At 45.1% G+C, this 12218-nt stretch overlaps 1 protein-coding gene across 1 annotated transcript in view; it reads right to left on the minus strand.

Annotated features, from left to right (window-relative positions):
* Positions 1 to 6: 6 nt before the first annotated feature.
* LOC109951915 (FH2 domain-containing protein 1-like) overlaps positions 7 to 12218 on the minus strand; it is a 19921-nt gene continuing 7709 nt past the window's right edge. Inside the window, 14 exon segments of the mRNA XM_020586680.1 lie at positions 7 to 2459; positions 2461 to 2490; positions 2580 to 2675; positions 3969 to 4133; positions 4810 to 4927; positions 5165 to 5235; positions 5346 to 5453; positions 6557 to 6627; positions 7374 to 7474; positions 7911 to 7996; positions 8389 to 8491; positions 9617 to 9678; positions 10269 to 10433; positions 10528 to 10964. Of these exon segments, the coding sequence (XP_020442336.1) occupies positions 108 to 2459; positions 2461 to 2490; positions 2580 to 2675; positions 3969 to 4133; positions 4810 to 4927; positions 5165 to 5235; positions 5346 to 5453; positions 6557 to 6627; positions 7374 to 7474; positions 7911 to 7996; positions 8389 to 8491; positions 9617 to 9678; positions 10269 to 10433; positions 10528 to 10803 (3804 nt within the window). The 5' untranslated portion in view covers positions 10804 to 10964 and the 3' untranslated portion in view covers positions 7 to 107.

Below are 12218 nucleotides of genomic sequence, written 5' to 3' on the forward strand. Positions count from 1 at the left end.
AGGAATGCAGTGTCTATATTTCGTGTTTAAACATCTTCCGATTTCTCTTTTAGCTCCAGTAAAGAAGAAAGGAGTAATAGACTCTGCTCTACCTCTGGTTTCTCCTGTTACCTCCAGCTTGGTCTGGTTCCTTTATCCAAGTCCCTAGAGTGAGCTGACTTTTCAGGGAAGCTGCCACTGTCATTCTGCCTGGGGGCTTTAGGGGGAGTCAGCGAGTCGTGCAGCGGTGAGCAAGGAGGTGACCTGATGTTTGGAGACATCTTCACTGGGGTTCGGCTGAGGACATCTGATAATCTGGATGTTCCTGACATTCTTTGTGACCCTGTTCGGGTGAAAGGTGAGGTGCCACGTGGGGAGATGGGGGAAGAGGTGGTCTTTGGGGGTGATTTAGGGGAGGAGTATGAACCAGTGTGGGGTGAATGAGGAGGACTAAGGGTGGTGTGGTTCTTTCTGAAAGAAGAGGCAGCGGTGTTTCGGGCAAAACCTGGAAGAGGTGATGAAGGGGTAGTGGCTTTGTGTAAAGGGGTGGCAGGGGCACTGACACTGCCTCCTCCTCCTCCTCCTCCTCCTCCATCTCCTGCCTGACCAAGGGCTCGCAGTGTGGCGCGACACATCCTTTCCTCTGGCTGGGGTTTGGGTTTAGCTAAGGTCTTTCGGATGGATGGCTTCCTTTGCAAGCCCTGCTCTCGAGCAGGTGTCTGAGTACCAGAAACCTTCTGGACCTTTGAGTCCTTGGGGTCTGGTGTCTTGTTGATGCTGGAGCGTCTGGATGAAGGAGCAGTTGATGGCCTCTCTCCTCGTCGGATGGAGGAACGGTTCAAACTGGTGGGTGTAGATCCACGGCGGACACCAGAAGGCTTCTCGGGACATTTTTCCAGAGATGGAGTACCTCGCCTGGTTCGTGAGACGGACACAACTCGCCTCAAGTCCTCCTTCTCAAAAGTGGTGAGGGTTTGGACGGATTTGGATTTGTTGGCATTGGACGGGGAGGTGTTTGGGGTTGAGGTGGCTTGAGGTTTAGAATTAGGGAGGTACTTGGTGGATGGCTGGGTTGAAGTTGCCAGTTCTGGCTTTGCATTGGTGTAAGAAGCTGTTTTTCCATTAGTGTGACAAGAGGCAGTCTTGTTTTTGCTGCTCTTATCTGTGGATTTTTCTGGGACCGTTTCCACATCTCTGTTCTCATTGGTCGAGCCCTCTGGTTCTCCCCCTTGACTGGCTGACTCTTTATCTTCTTCAGAGGCATCTGTGGTGAGAGCAGGCGCTTCACTGGCTGATAAAGGCTCTGCTGGGAACCACCTGTGGGAAGAGCCTTGAATTGACAGGTCATCACAACGGGAGACAGGCACTGGTTGGCTGCTTATGGGTACAGGCACTGGCTTCTCATTGGCAGGTTGAGGTTCTGATGGTGTGCAATGGGCTGGGGAGGAGGAAGCTTGCTGGTTTCCTCCCTGATTGTCACTGCAGCACTGATCCTTCTCAGCCTCTGTGTGTGTGTTGTCAGCATGTGTGAATTCGGCAGCTGCTTCACAAACACCTGTCACACACCATACAACCACCTTTTCCTCCTGTCTGTCCTCTTCTTCTCTTGGTGACGAGGACGGGTATGTCTCAGATCCTTGTGCATTCCCAGTCTGGGGGTTATTCTGCTCCTTCTCCACTCTGGATTTGTCTACTCTGTCTTCTTCCACATCTGTGATTGCCATATCGTCCTGCTGATGACCGGTGTGATGCTCTTTACTAGGGATATTGCTGAACACTCTCAGCTCACGAATTAGTGTGCATGTCTTTATAACCACAGACATTTTGCCCAAAGTAGGAGTGCTGGGTTCAAGCTTCTCATCACTGGAGTCCTGATCAGCTTCGTTTGTTCCAGTTGTTTCCCCCCATATACCAAACTGAGGATCTTTGCTGCTGTTATTGTTGTGGCCAAATTGCTGGTTTGAATCAGAGGTAGGTTTCACTGTGGTATTAACGGTGTCTACTGGAGTCTGGGTGGCATCACACCTGAGGTAAGTGGTGGTTGTATGGTCTGAGTTTGTGTTTTTTGGATTGCAAGAGGTCTTGGGAGGTGAAGAAGGGGCTTGTGGTTCCATCTGGTCAATTTGAGGCTGTTGGTTTTCGGTGAAGCCGAGCATTCTGACCCTTGGACTTTGAGGTCCAGTCTGAGGGGAGAGCTCAAGACTTCTAAGCCCAGATTCAGGTGAGGCTGATGAGAAAACTGTCCTTGCATCTGCCCTTCCTCTCTTCTGGATGACTTTGCGGTCAGGGGACGCCAAGAACATACTCAGTTCGCGCTCAGCAGCAATAAATGGCGAGCTGGATGGTGTGTTCCGGAAACGTCGTAAACTCCCCGATCGCCCCAGAGAACTCTGGGAGCTATTTAGAGATGACCGAGGGCAGGAGTTAAAGGTCAGGAGCTCCATCAGCAGCCCTGCTTCATTGAGTTGTGATGTGGCAGCTGACATAGCGTAACTTGAAGGCTCCACCCACCTACAACAAGATCAGATAGTGGAACTTCATTTCTAATTAAACAGTTTGTCTGTATTTGTGTTTCACTGTTCGACTGTGTGTCCTCATACCTTCTCGCCTCCGGCCCATGAGTGCCTCTTCTTCTCCTCCATTTCCTGTACACGCCGACAGCGAGCTGCCTCCTTAGCTTCTCTCTCCATGTTCTCCTGTACAGACAGAGAGAGAGGTCGCTTTATTACTCTCTCTTTTTGAACTCCAGGGGGCAGCAGAGGTGAGCAGTGCTCAGAAAAGTTTTTTTTAATTATGCCAGTGGCTCTAAGGATGGTACCTCTCACATTTCCACATAGGTTGGGCAATATGTCCAAAATGAACTCTCTTCAAAAGCTGAGCTTCCTCGACCGTTATAATATTTAAAACCAGCTAATAAAAAGTCGGAAACCAGTAGCTAAACTCTGAGATACAGGGGATTTCCACTAGAGGATTGTACTAAAATGTGCTGAGCCAATTAATGACTAGTATGATTAATAACAAGTAGCGTGTCTGTGTTTCCTAATTTCCTACTTGCGCCATTACCTTTCTCATGACATCACATTGCCTTTTTACCAAGCAGCAACCTGTCAACTTTGCGCCAGCAGGTGTGGCTGGATGAAAATGGGGTGTGTCCAGGTAAATTTTGGGTGCGTTGGTAATATGAGGTCGCACAAAGTGACTGCACCACTGACAAGGAAAAACCAGGCTGGTGGTCAACAGTCAAATCATTGTTGCTAGTTAATGGGCACTTTGACTGTGCTGTGCCATTTGTGCCTGTCTAGATGCGTGCCCAGTGCTCATGCACTCTGCTTGTTATACCCTGGGACAAGCTGCACAGGACATGCTAAACTTAAAAAATAAAAGAGGTTATGTTCATTGGATGTTGTATACATCAGTATATATGTATTTATAATAAATAGCATTGTGATTAGTGAACGCCCGCCTTTACCTTACCCACGAGCAGAACCGTTTCCTCAGTGGAAAATCTTATTGACCTCTGACCTGTCAAGTCCGCCAGTATGCTAGGAATCTGCCAAATGTTCATACTCATATGTCTCTTAAAGGGGATGTGAGGTTACGCAAGCCTTGGATAATTGCATGTTACGCCCAGAACACGCCCTGCTTTAACGAGGAGATCAAGTACAGCCATTTTTCTACTTGCACGGACACTTGAACCATTTTTCCTTGTCATCAAATTACGGAAATGAACATGGGCACAGCCAAACACCACTTTGCCCAGTACATCTTGATCCGACATCATGGATCCTCAAACCAGGGCCCAGTATCTCAAAACTGAAATGGAGCCTTTCAGACCAACATTCAGCTTTTAAGAGAGAGAATGATATGAATTATTACACAATAACCAATAATGCCCAATATCCTTCACAGCATCTAGATTCATATCACAGTAATGTCATATATCACAGTACTATATCCACCAGCTCTGGGGTATTTTGTAGTTTGCGTACCTTGACAGCGTTGGTGAATTTGGAGCAGAAGGTGTGAAAGATGCTGAAGCAGTCGTCCAGTCTGAACGTCTCTCTGTCCTCACAGAAGAAGTCGATGAGCTCGCTGCCTTCCTTCTTGAGCTGCTGCCGCTCGTCACGCAACGAGCACAGAGACGAGGTGGCACACTAAGAGAAATAAGAAACACAAACACGCAACAGGCATCAAAACACCCACAAAGTCTTAAATTCTTAAAGAATGAGTTGGCTGGTCACATATGGGCAAATGTAATTAGTAATGTGATGGTAACGACTGCCAATACCTCTACTACAATGTTTACCTTAGCTACTTTATCTGTTAGTAAAGTAAAACCACACTTTAATGAAGACAGAGGAAGAAATATGGAGAGAAGAGAAACCTGAACACTACTGACACCAACGCCAGTCGTGAAATAATTTACTCGAGTAAAAGCAGTAATAGTACACTGTGAAAATACTCCACTATAAAAGCCCTGGATTTGAAGCATTATCATCAAAATGTACTCAAAATACCAAAAGTAAAAGTACTTATGGAGAAAAACAGCCACGGTCAGTGTTTTATCATTTTATATATATATACTGTATATATACATACACACACACACATACTGTGGGATCACCTGTAGCAATGCATCATAGTCTGTACGATGTTTCTAATGCCCTCTTTGTCATTGTGCGTATATTTGTGGTCACTTTGCGTGTCTTTGCTGTTGATTGAATGACTTTTGCACAACTATGAACAGCCACTTCAAATAAGTGGTGATGGTGGCGACAGAAAAGCTAATGGTTTAGTCGCTTTAAGCGCACTACGCTTTGTGCGTGTTACCTGCAGGAAGTCGTCCAGTTGCTGCAGCAGCACAGTGTCCGTCTGGACGCTGTCCTCTAGTGAGCGTGTGCGAGTCATCATCCACTGTAGTTCACCGTCCAGCATTTCCAGTGAGATCCTACCCAAAAATGATTGAAGTCAACATTAAAGGGACAAACAGCCTCTACGCTGCAGATTAACCACAAGATTTATGGAACACAACGGGTAGAGGGCGCTATTACTCCGTAAAATCTACTGACAGGAGATGGTGGAAGCAGGAAGAAGCACCTCCAGGACCTATCCTAGTCAGGGAAAGTGTGAGGAGGGTATGAGGCATGATGGGAAACGTAGTGTGTGTCTGTGTATGCTGGCTGACCTGGCTGCAGCCGGAACATGAGTTAACTTCACTGGAAACTCCAACAGCTTCTTGCCTTTTTTCTGAACTTCCTGAAGGATGAGAGAAGAACGTATTATTTTTATCAGGTGTTTAAATTTTATAGTTCTCATATGAGTGTGCTGGTGTCCGAGGTGGGATCTGTCTGGCTAAGCAGGCTGACCAGAGCGACAAAGTGCAGCAGGTTCATGCCCGGTTTGTTGGCCCTGGTGTCGGCCAGAGACAGGAGGGACGACAGCTTGAACCCCACCGCGTTTCCTGCATAACCTCCCTGCAACACACACATGCAGCAATTAGACACAAACACAGTCTCCGAAGTGGAACAAGTACTCAAAATACAGATAGTACAGAGGTTTTATCAGCTACATAAAAGTACTTGTTCTGCAGTAAAATGTCCCCGGGACTGATACAATGATAGGAGTCTCAATCCTGATGCGTCATCATTTTATAGCGAGATTTACTACTTCATATACAGGCAGGTTGGTTAGTCTGATGGCTCCCAACCTAGGGCTCAGGCCCCTCCAAAGGGTCGCCAGATAAATCTGAGGGTCATCAGGTGATTATTATATCTATTTAACTTTTATTTAACCAGAGTTAAAACCACAATGAGATTAGCCCTGTCGCCTCGGCAGCAGGACAAGTTTTAGACAACAGGAGACATACAACAGTAAAACCAGACAACAGTGGATAAAATCTTCTTCCATTTAAAGTAAAAATTTAAAAGCACAATAAAGAAGGGTTGATTGGGTGTGGATACTTCCTAAAGCCACCGTCTATATACAGTTGAAGTCATTAGTTTCCATACACCTTAACCAAATACAGTTTTTCACAGCTCCTGACATTTATTCATGTAAACATTCCCTGTCTCCGCCCAGTTAGTTACTACTATATTTTAAGTATTTGGTAGCGTTGCCTTTAAACTGGTTAAATTGGGGCAAACGTTTCAGAATGCCTTCCACAACCTTCCTACAGTAAGTTGCTTTCAGCCCATTTCTCCTGACAGAGCTGGTGGAACTGGGTCAGGCTTGGAAGCCGCCTTGCTCGCACACGCTTTGTCATTTCTGTCCACAAACATCTGACCCACTGGGATCGTGGTAAACAACTGCTGGCAAAATGACTCGTCATGGACAAAGCACACGTCCTATCCTGTCAAAACGAGAGTTGGTTAACACGACGTCTGTGAAGTGGTTAAAAACTTAAATGATTTCAGCCCAAGTGTATGTAAACTTCTGACTTCAACTGTAATGTGGTCCAACAGTGGGATTAAGATGATTTTAACCATCTTAAAGCTACTTTATGGTAAATTAACCACACCACCCTCAACCCTTCTCCATTTCTCGTCTAATTATTCATTAATCCCCTTTCCTCACTCACGGCATTGAGGATGTTTCCAGCCTGCAGCACCAGGTGCAGAACAGCATGAAGCTCCTCACAACACATCAGCTCTGGAGGGGAAAAACAAGCAGGCGCCTTTATTTGCATCAAAGGAAACAAATCCAAAAACACCACCATGTAGAAAAAGATTAAGGGGAAATAAAGAGGCACAGAGGGAGAGAAAGGCCTAAACCCATCTCTATAACGACAGATAACCAGGAGCTTATAATCCTAACATCCCAGCACAGAGTGCGAGTGTGTTGTCACCAGTAGTGTTAACATGTGGAGAGTCAGTTTTCAATTCACACACACAGGACTAAAAATAATCAAGGTGTTAGTTTGCGTTGTGTGAAGGGAAGAGAGTGATGTTTTACTGCTGATGAGTCGCCCTGCATGTTTAATTTGTACCAAAGACGGAGAGAAAACACTCCAGATACTCTGGAAGTGCACGTTTAAAGGACAAATCTGGTGTTGTTTTGTGTTTTTTTATTATTGTGAACAAATCTCGTGAAAAGTCAAAACCCGGTAAAGGCAGAAGTCTCACTCACAGCAGCAAAACGTCACGTTGATAAACTTAAATTTTATGGAATGAATCCGTTTCCTCACAGGAGCAAATTAAAAAGTTGCACATTCAACAAACAAGTTGTGAACACAACACTGACACATCATTGTACTTGTTAGCCAGACGATGCTCAGCTTCTTCCTGGGATTTGTTGTCAATAATAAACAATATGACCAGACTTAACCTTTAATATACCACAGATACTGAAGCTTCCAGAACTGACAGAGCTGTGCAGTGGCAATGGGAAGCTGTTACCTCTGGTGGCAGAGCGAAGGGTGTGAATGTCTCGTTTTATGGCCTCGCACGCCCCAGGAAACTCCTCCTTCAACAGCATGGACTCGATACGAACTGTGTAACTACAGACACACATTTTCTGAGTGCAAGCTTGCAAATACATGAATGAACACATGAGAAAGCGTGTTAGTCGGGAACGTTTCTCTAAATGAAGTGCACATTCCCCATCAGCGTCACATCCCATCAGTCTTCTCAGTCGTTGCACCATCTGCTGTTACTGGAAACTGAACGATTCAGCTCCATTTGTTCTGGAAGACGAGTCTCCTCAGTCTGTTTGCGAGTCTTTATTTGGATTCCCATTTGCCTTCACAAACTCCATGCACATAAAAGTGGCAGTTTGAAAGATGGCACTGCATTAATTAAATTTTAATGATAAAAACGCTACAAACCCAGAGTGTCTGTAGAGGGGGTCTGTAAAACTGAGTGTGTGAACATTTATACACAAAACCAAATAGTTGGAGGCGATGTCAAAGGTGAGCTCAGCTGATGGCGTCTCACCTGGGGAGCTGAATCAGTTGGTACATGAAGGAATCGGCCAATGAGAGCTTAGAGACGTCGCCTCGGTACGCCGCCAGCTTCTTCACCTATAGAGGAGGAAACAGATAAACACGTTAATGTGTGTGTTAGCGGCACATATGCCGATGCTGAACACAACAGCAGAATGTTCACAACATGTTTGTTCTCACCAAAACATCCAGTTCAACATCTATTTGTATTGACTACAGCTCTGTTAAATGTTTCTACGCTTAGGAACTCGGTGAAGATTAGGGAAAGGTTGTAGTCTGGTTTAAAACCAATAAAGTTCACAGAGACCTCAGACACATTGTGTTTATTTACATTTATCAAAACCACAGTCTTTCCCCGATCTTTACCAGAGAGAGTTCGCTGGTCCAACCCCACACAGGGCTGAGAACAACGGCCTCCAGTGGGACAGTCATGATTGGAAAACTTTCTGAAGTTACTGTAACCAACCAACCTCCTCCGTCTCCGGCAGCATTTTCAGCAGCTCTCTCAGAGGCTCGGCGCCGTAGGGCTCGCTGTTCCCACTGCGAATATCATCTACTAATGTCTGATTGGACCTGGAGGAGGAATTTATACTTGGTAATAAAGTATGTTACACTGAGCGATTACTCAACAGAGGAAATTAACTGAAAACAAAACTTTTTGTTTTTAAAAGTAGAACAAGCAGAGTGTCAGACAAAGCAGAGAGCAAAACCGAAGCTGAAGAAAAAGAAAACCAGTTTAATAATCGTGTCATTTATCAAAAACAAATGGAAAACACTCCTCGGTTCGAAGCTTCAACCAAGACACAATAGGTTGTTATCTGTAAATTGTTTGGCATGTTTATTGTGTGTCTCTTTGTAGCTGTGTTACGTCTCTTTGTAGCTGCACTGTCATCTTTGCAGCAGATTTCTGTCTCCTTGCTGTTGTGGTGTGTCTCTTTGTAGCCGTTTTCTGTCCCCATGCGGTTGTGTTCATCTGAGTTCTTGTGTTTGCGTTATGTCTGACTGCAGTTGCATTGTGTCTTTCTGTAACTTTCTTCTGAATTCTTGCAGCTGTGTTTTTTTGGTAATGATGCATCTCTGTGTGGTCGTGTTACTTCTCTTTGTGATTGTTTTTTGTGTCTTTGTAGATGGTTTGTGTCTCTTTTAGTGACATTTTGCAGGTGAAGCCTCCTGACTCTCTACCCGGCAGGACATGGACATCATCCCATCTCTTTAGTCCAACATAAACATAGAATTAGTGTTCCCGTGTCCGTGCCAGCATCACCACATTTGTTTACTCATAACACTCAGGGATGAGGGCGAGGAAACGAATCACACCATCAGAGAAACACACACCAACGCCCTCTCTGCTAGACTGTTACCCTGGGTAATACAGGAGACAATACCCAACCAGAGCTGATGCACAGAGACACCTGATATTCTACCAGTGTCAGCCTGAGAGCGGTGTATGACTCAGCAGGCCCGTGTCATGCGCCTGTACGCCAAGAGCTGTAAAGTTGTTTCCTCAGTGCTGCATTCTGGTGTCTGAAGCCTTCAGACTCATGGATGTGTTGCTTAAACTGAACTTCCTGGCCACTGTTTCATCGCAACACCTTTACTTGAGTCAACATGCCCCCACCAATGCAGCTCCATACTTTCTTTTTACTGCAGTACTGATGTCAGTGCTGTGTTTGTGGTCAGAGTCAAAGATGTCTTTACCTCTTGAACTGTTTCAGGAAAATCCCAATGTTCATCCCTCGCTTGGTGTCCAGAATGGAGACCTGGTAGAGAGACACAGGCAAGTACAGGGGAGAGAGAGAGAGGTAGAAGTGAACAGGTGACAGCTTGAGGTCACCATCCAGGTGGAAACTGCCCACACCCACGTCACCTTCTCCACCCCTTTAACAAATAGCAGCACACACCCAGGTGGATCATTGGAGCGGCAGTACAGTCCCTGTATGAAGTGACAGGTAATACGTCTTGTTTGAAAGTCAAAGAGCTCAGTTACAAAGACATGAAGTATAATGAGACGCAAAATTACCATGAAGACACTCGCACAAAAAAAACTACAAAAAGCCAAATTGTGACCACAGAGACACAAAACAACAAAATGACAGAAACAAAAGACAACTACAAAGTAACACAAATCAAATACAACTAGAAAAAACAACTACAAAGAGACACAAACAGACTACAGAGAAACAAACGGCTACAAGGAGGCTCACAACAACTGAACGAGACACAAAAACTAGAAAACAGTGCAGCTGTGGTCATTTTGTCTCTGTTTCAGTCTGGGTGTCAAACGTATGAGGGACAGGGGACCCGGCTCATTTTCTCATATTCTGCCATGCACACACACAGACACACACACCTCCTCTCTGGTTTCTCTGAATGAGCTCCTGAGCTTCCCTCCCCTGGTGGGTGTGGAATCTGATTGGCTGTCGTTCTGACCAAACAGCTCCTCAACGGTCTGGACATCAATCTGATAATGCTGCTGAGCTTGGCCCTGAGTCCACACGTTGTCCCGCCCCTTCACCTGTGACACACAACATAAATATAAACGACATGACAATAATCAGCGCTTTAACGTGATGGACGTGTGAATCTCTTGTGCTGAGCTGTGACTTTACCTGCTCCTCTGGTATCGTCTTCCAGAAGAAACGCCTCACCTTCTTCCTCAGGTCTCCTCCCGCGGGGTCTCCCAGTCCGGGAAGCAAGGGCGGTGGGAGAGGAGGAGGAGGAAGAAGAGGAGGAAGAGGAGGAGGGGGAACAGGGCGAGATGGTCTTGTCTGGTTGCCTTCAATATCAGAAAATATTGATGTACTAGAAGGAGACGTCGGCACGGCAACGCCCTCCTCCTGGATGGAGAAGCCCTCCCTCTCATTGGCCGGGGAGATGCTGCCCATCACGTGCATCCTTGCAGTTGATTGGACAAAAGCAGACAGGGGAGGTGGGGCGTGTGGCGGTGGACAGGTCGGTCACCGAAGAGATGGGTGACCATGGCGAGGTATGTAGTGACGATGATGAAGACGGGTCATCGTGTTGGAGAGTCAAAGGTCAGAAGATGCTGGAGAGAATTGACATAGAACTCATAAGTACTTAAGTAAAATAGCAATACCACAGAGTATAAATACTCTGTCACAAGTAAAAGTCCTGCACTCAGAATGTTTCCTAAGCACTAAAGCATCATGTCAAACACACGTAGTGCAGTAAAAAGTATGTCTGAAATAAAAATCTGCTCAGATAACAGACACAAATGACCACAAAATAAGATGTATTTACAACATAAAGATACAAAATAAACACAAACGAAAAATAAAGAAAAATGACCGAAAGAAAATTATTACAAAAAGCTGAAAGAATTACCGCAAAAATAAAGTTTTATCTACTACTCACTGTAAAGTTCCTACTGCTTTGTTTACTCCGCTGTGCAGAAAAACACTTGGAACAGGAAGTCCATTTCTGGTTCACATCACATTTGGACTGAACTCCTACACTGTTAATTATTTAAACCCCCCCCCCCCGAGACTGAGGGCACGTCGACAAAGACATACACTTCCTGTTGATGAATTAAAGATGTGTCACATAACGCAGTCCCACACCTTCATCTGAAAGATAATCGTAGTTTAAATGTGTTTAGTTTGATGATCTATAAACAGTTTGTTGGAGTTTGTTTTTAAAATGTGTCAATTTGACTCGAGTATTACTGACAGGACTGAAATGTGGCAATATGTACCGTGTTTATTTGGAGAATGCAGCTTTAATTCTTTAGAAAAAAACAAAACACACTTAAAACTTTCACACAATAAAACGTTTTAACCTACAAAAACTGCATAAAACCCTTCTTTCTCTACAACAGTACAAGTGATTCTGTGGTTGTGTTGAGCTGAATTTACCAGCATACGTCACTACTCCATCATATATCTCAAATTATTTTATAGTCTTTATACATTTGCTAAAAATAGAAGGAACATTTTAAATTAGGTGAATTTATAATGGAGTTCACTGAATTGTTATTTCCCTCGTAGAGGCAGAGTGCACGAGAAGTGTGCATGTGTGTTTCAGCTGCCATGGCAACCGTCAGGGTGCTACTGATCGCCGTAGCAACAGAGTGGATTACAAACAATGACAGTCTGTTTACTTGGCACACAACAACAACATCGGGGTCACAGCGTGAGTGTGTTACAGCCTGTGGGTCAGAGCGTCCCCCTGAATATTTCTCCTCTCATTTCTCTCCGTCCATGTCGTTTCCTCTTCTCATGTGCAAAGGCCTTCACACTCACCGACTCTCAGTCCAATCACACGACTCGGAATGTAAGAG

The sequence above is a fragment of the Monopterus albus genome, unplaced genomic scaffold (assembly GCF_001952655.1).
Source record: "Monopterus albus unplaced genomic scaffold, M_albus_1.0 scaffold418.1, whole genome shotgun sequence".
NCBI classification, from domain to species: domain Eukaryota; kingdom Metazoa; phylum Chordata; class Actinopteri; order Synbranchiformes; family Synbranchidae; genus Monopterus; species Monopterus albus.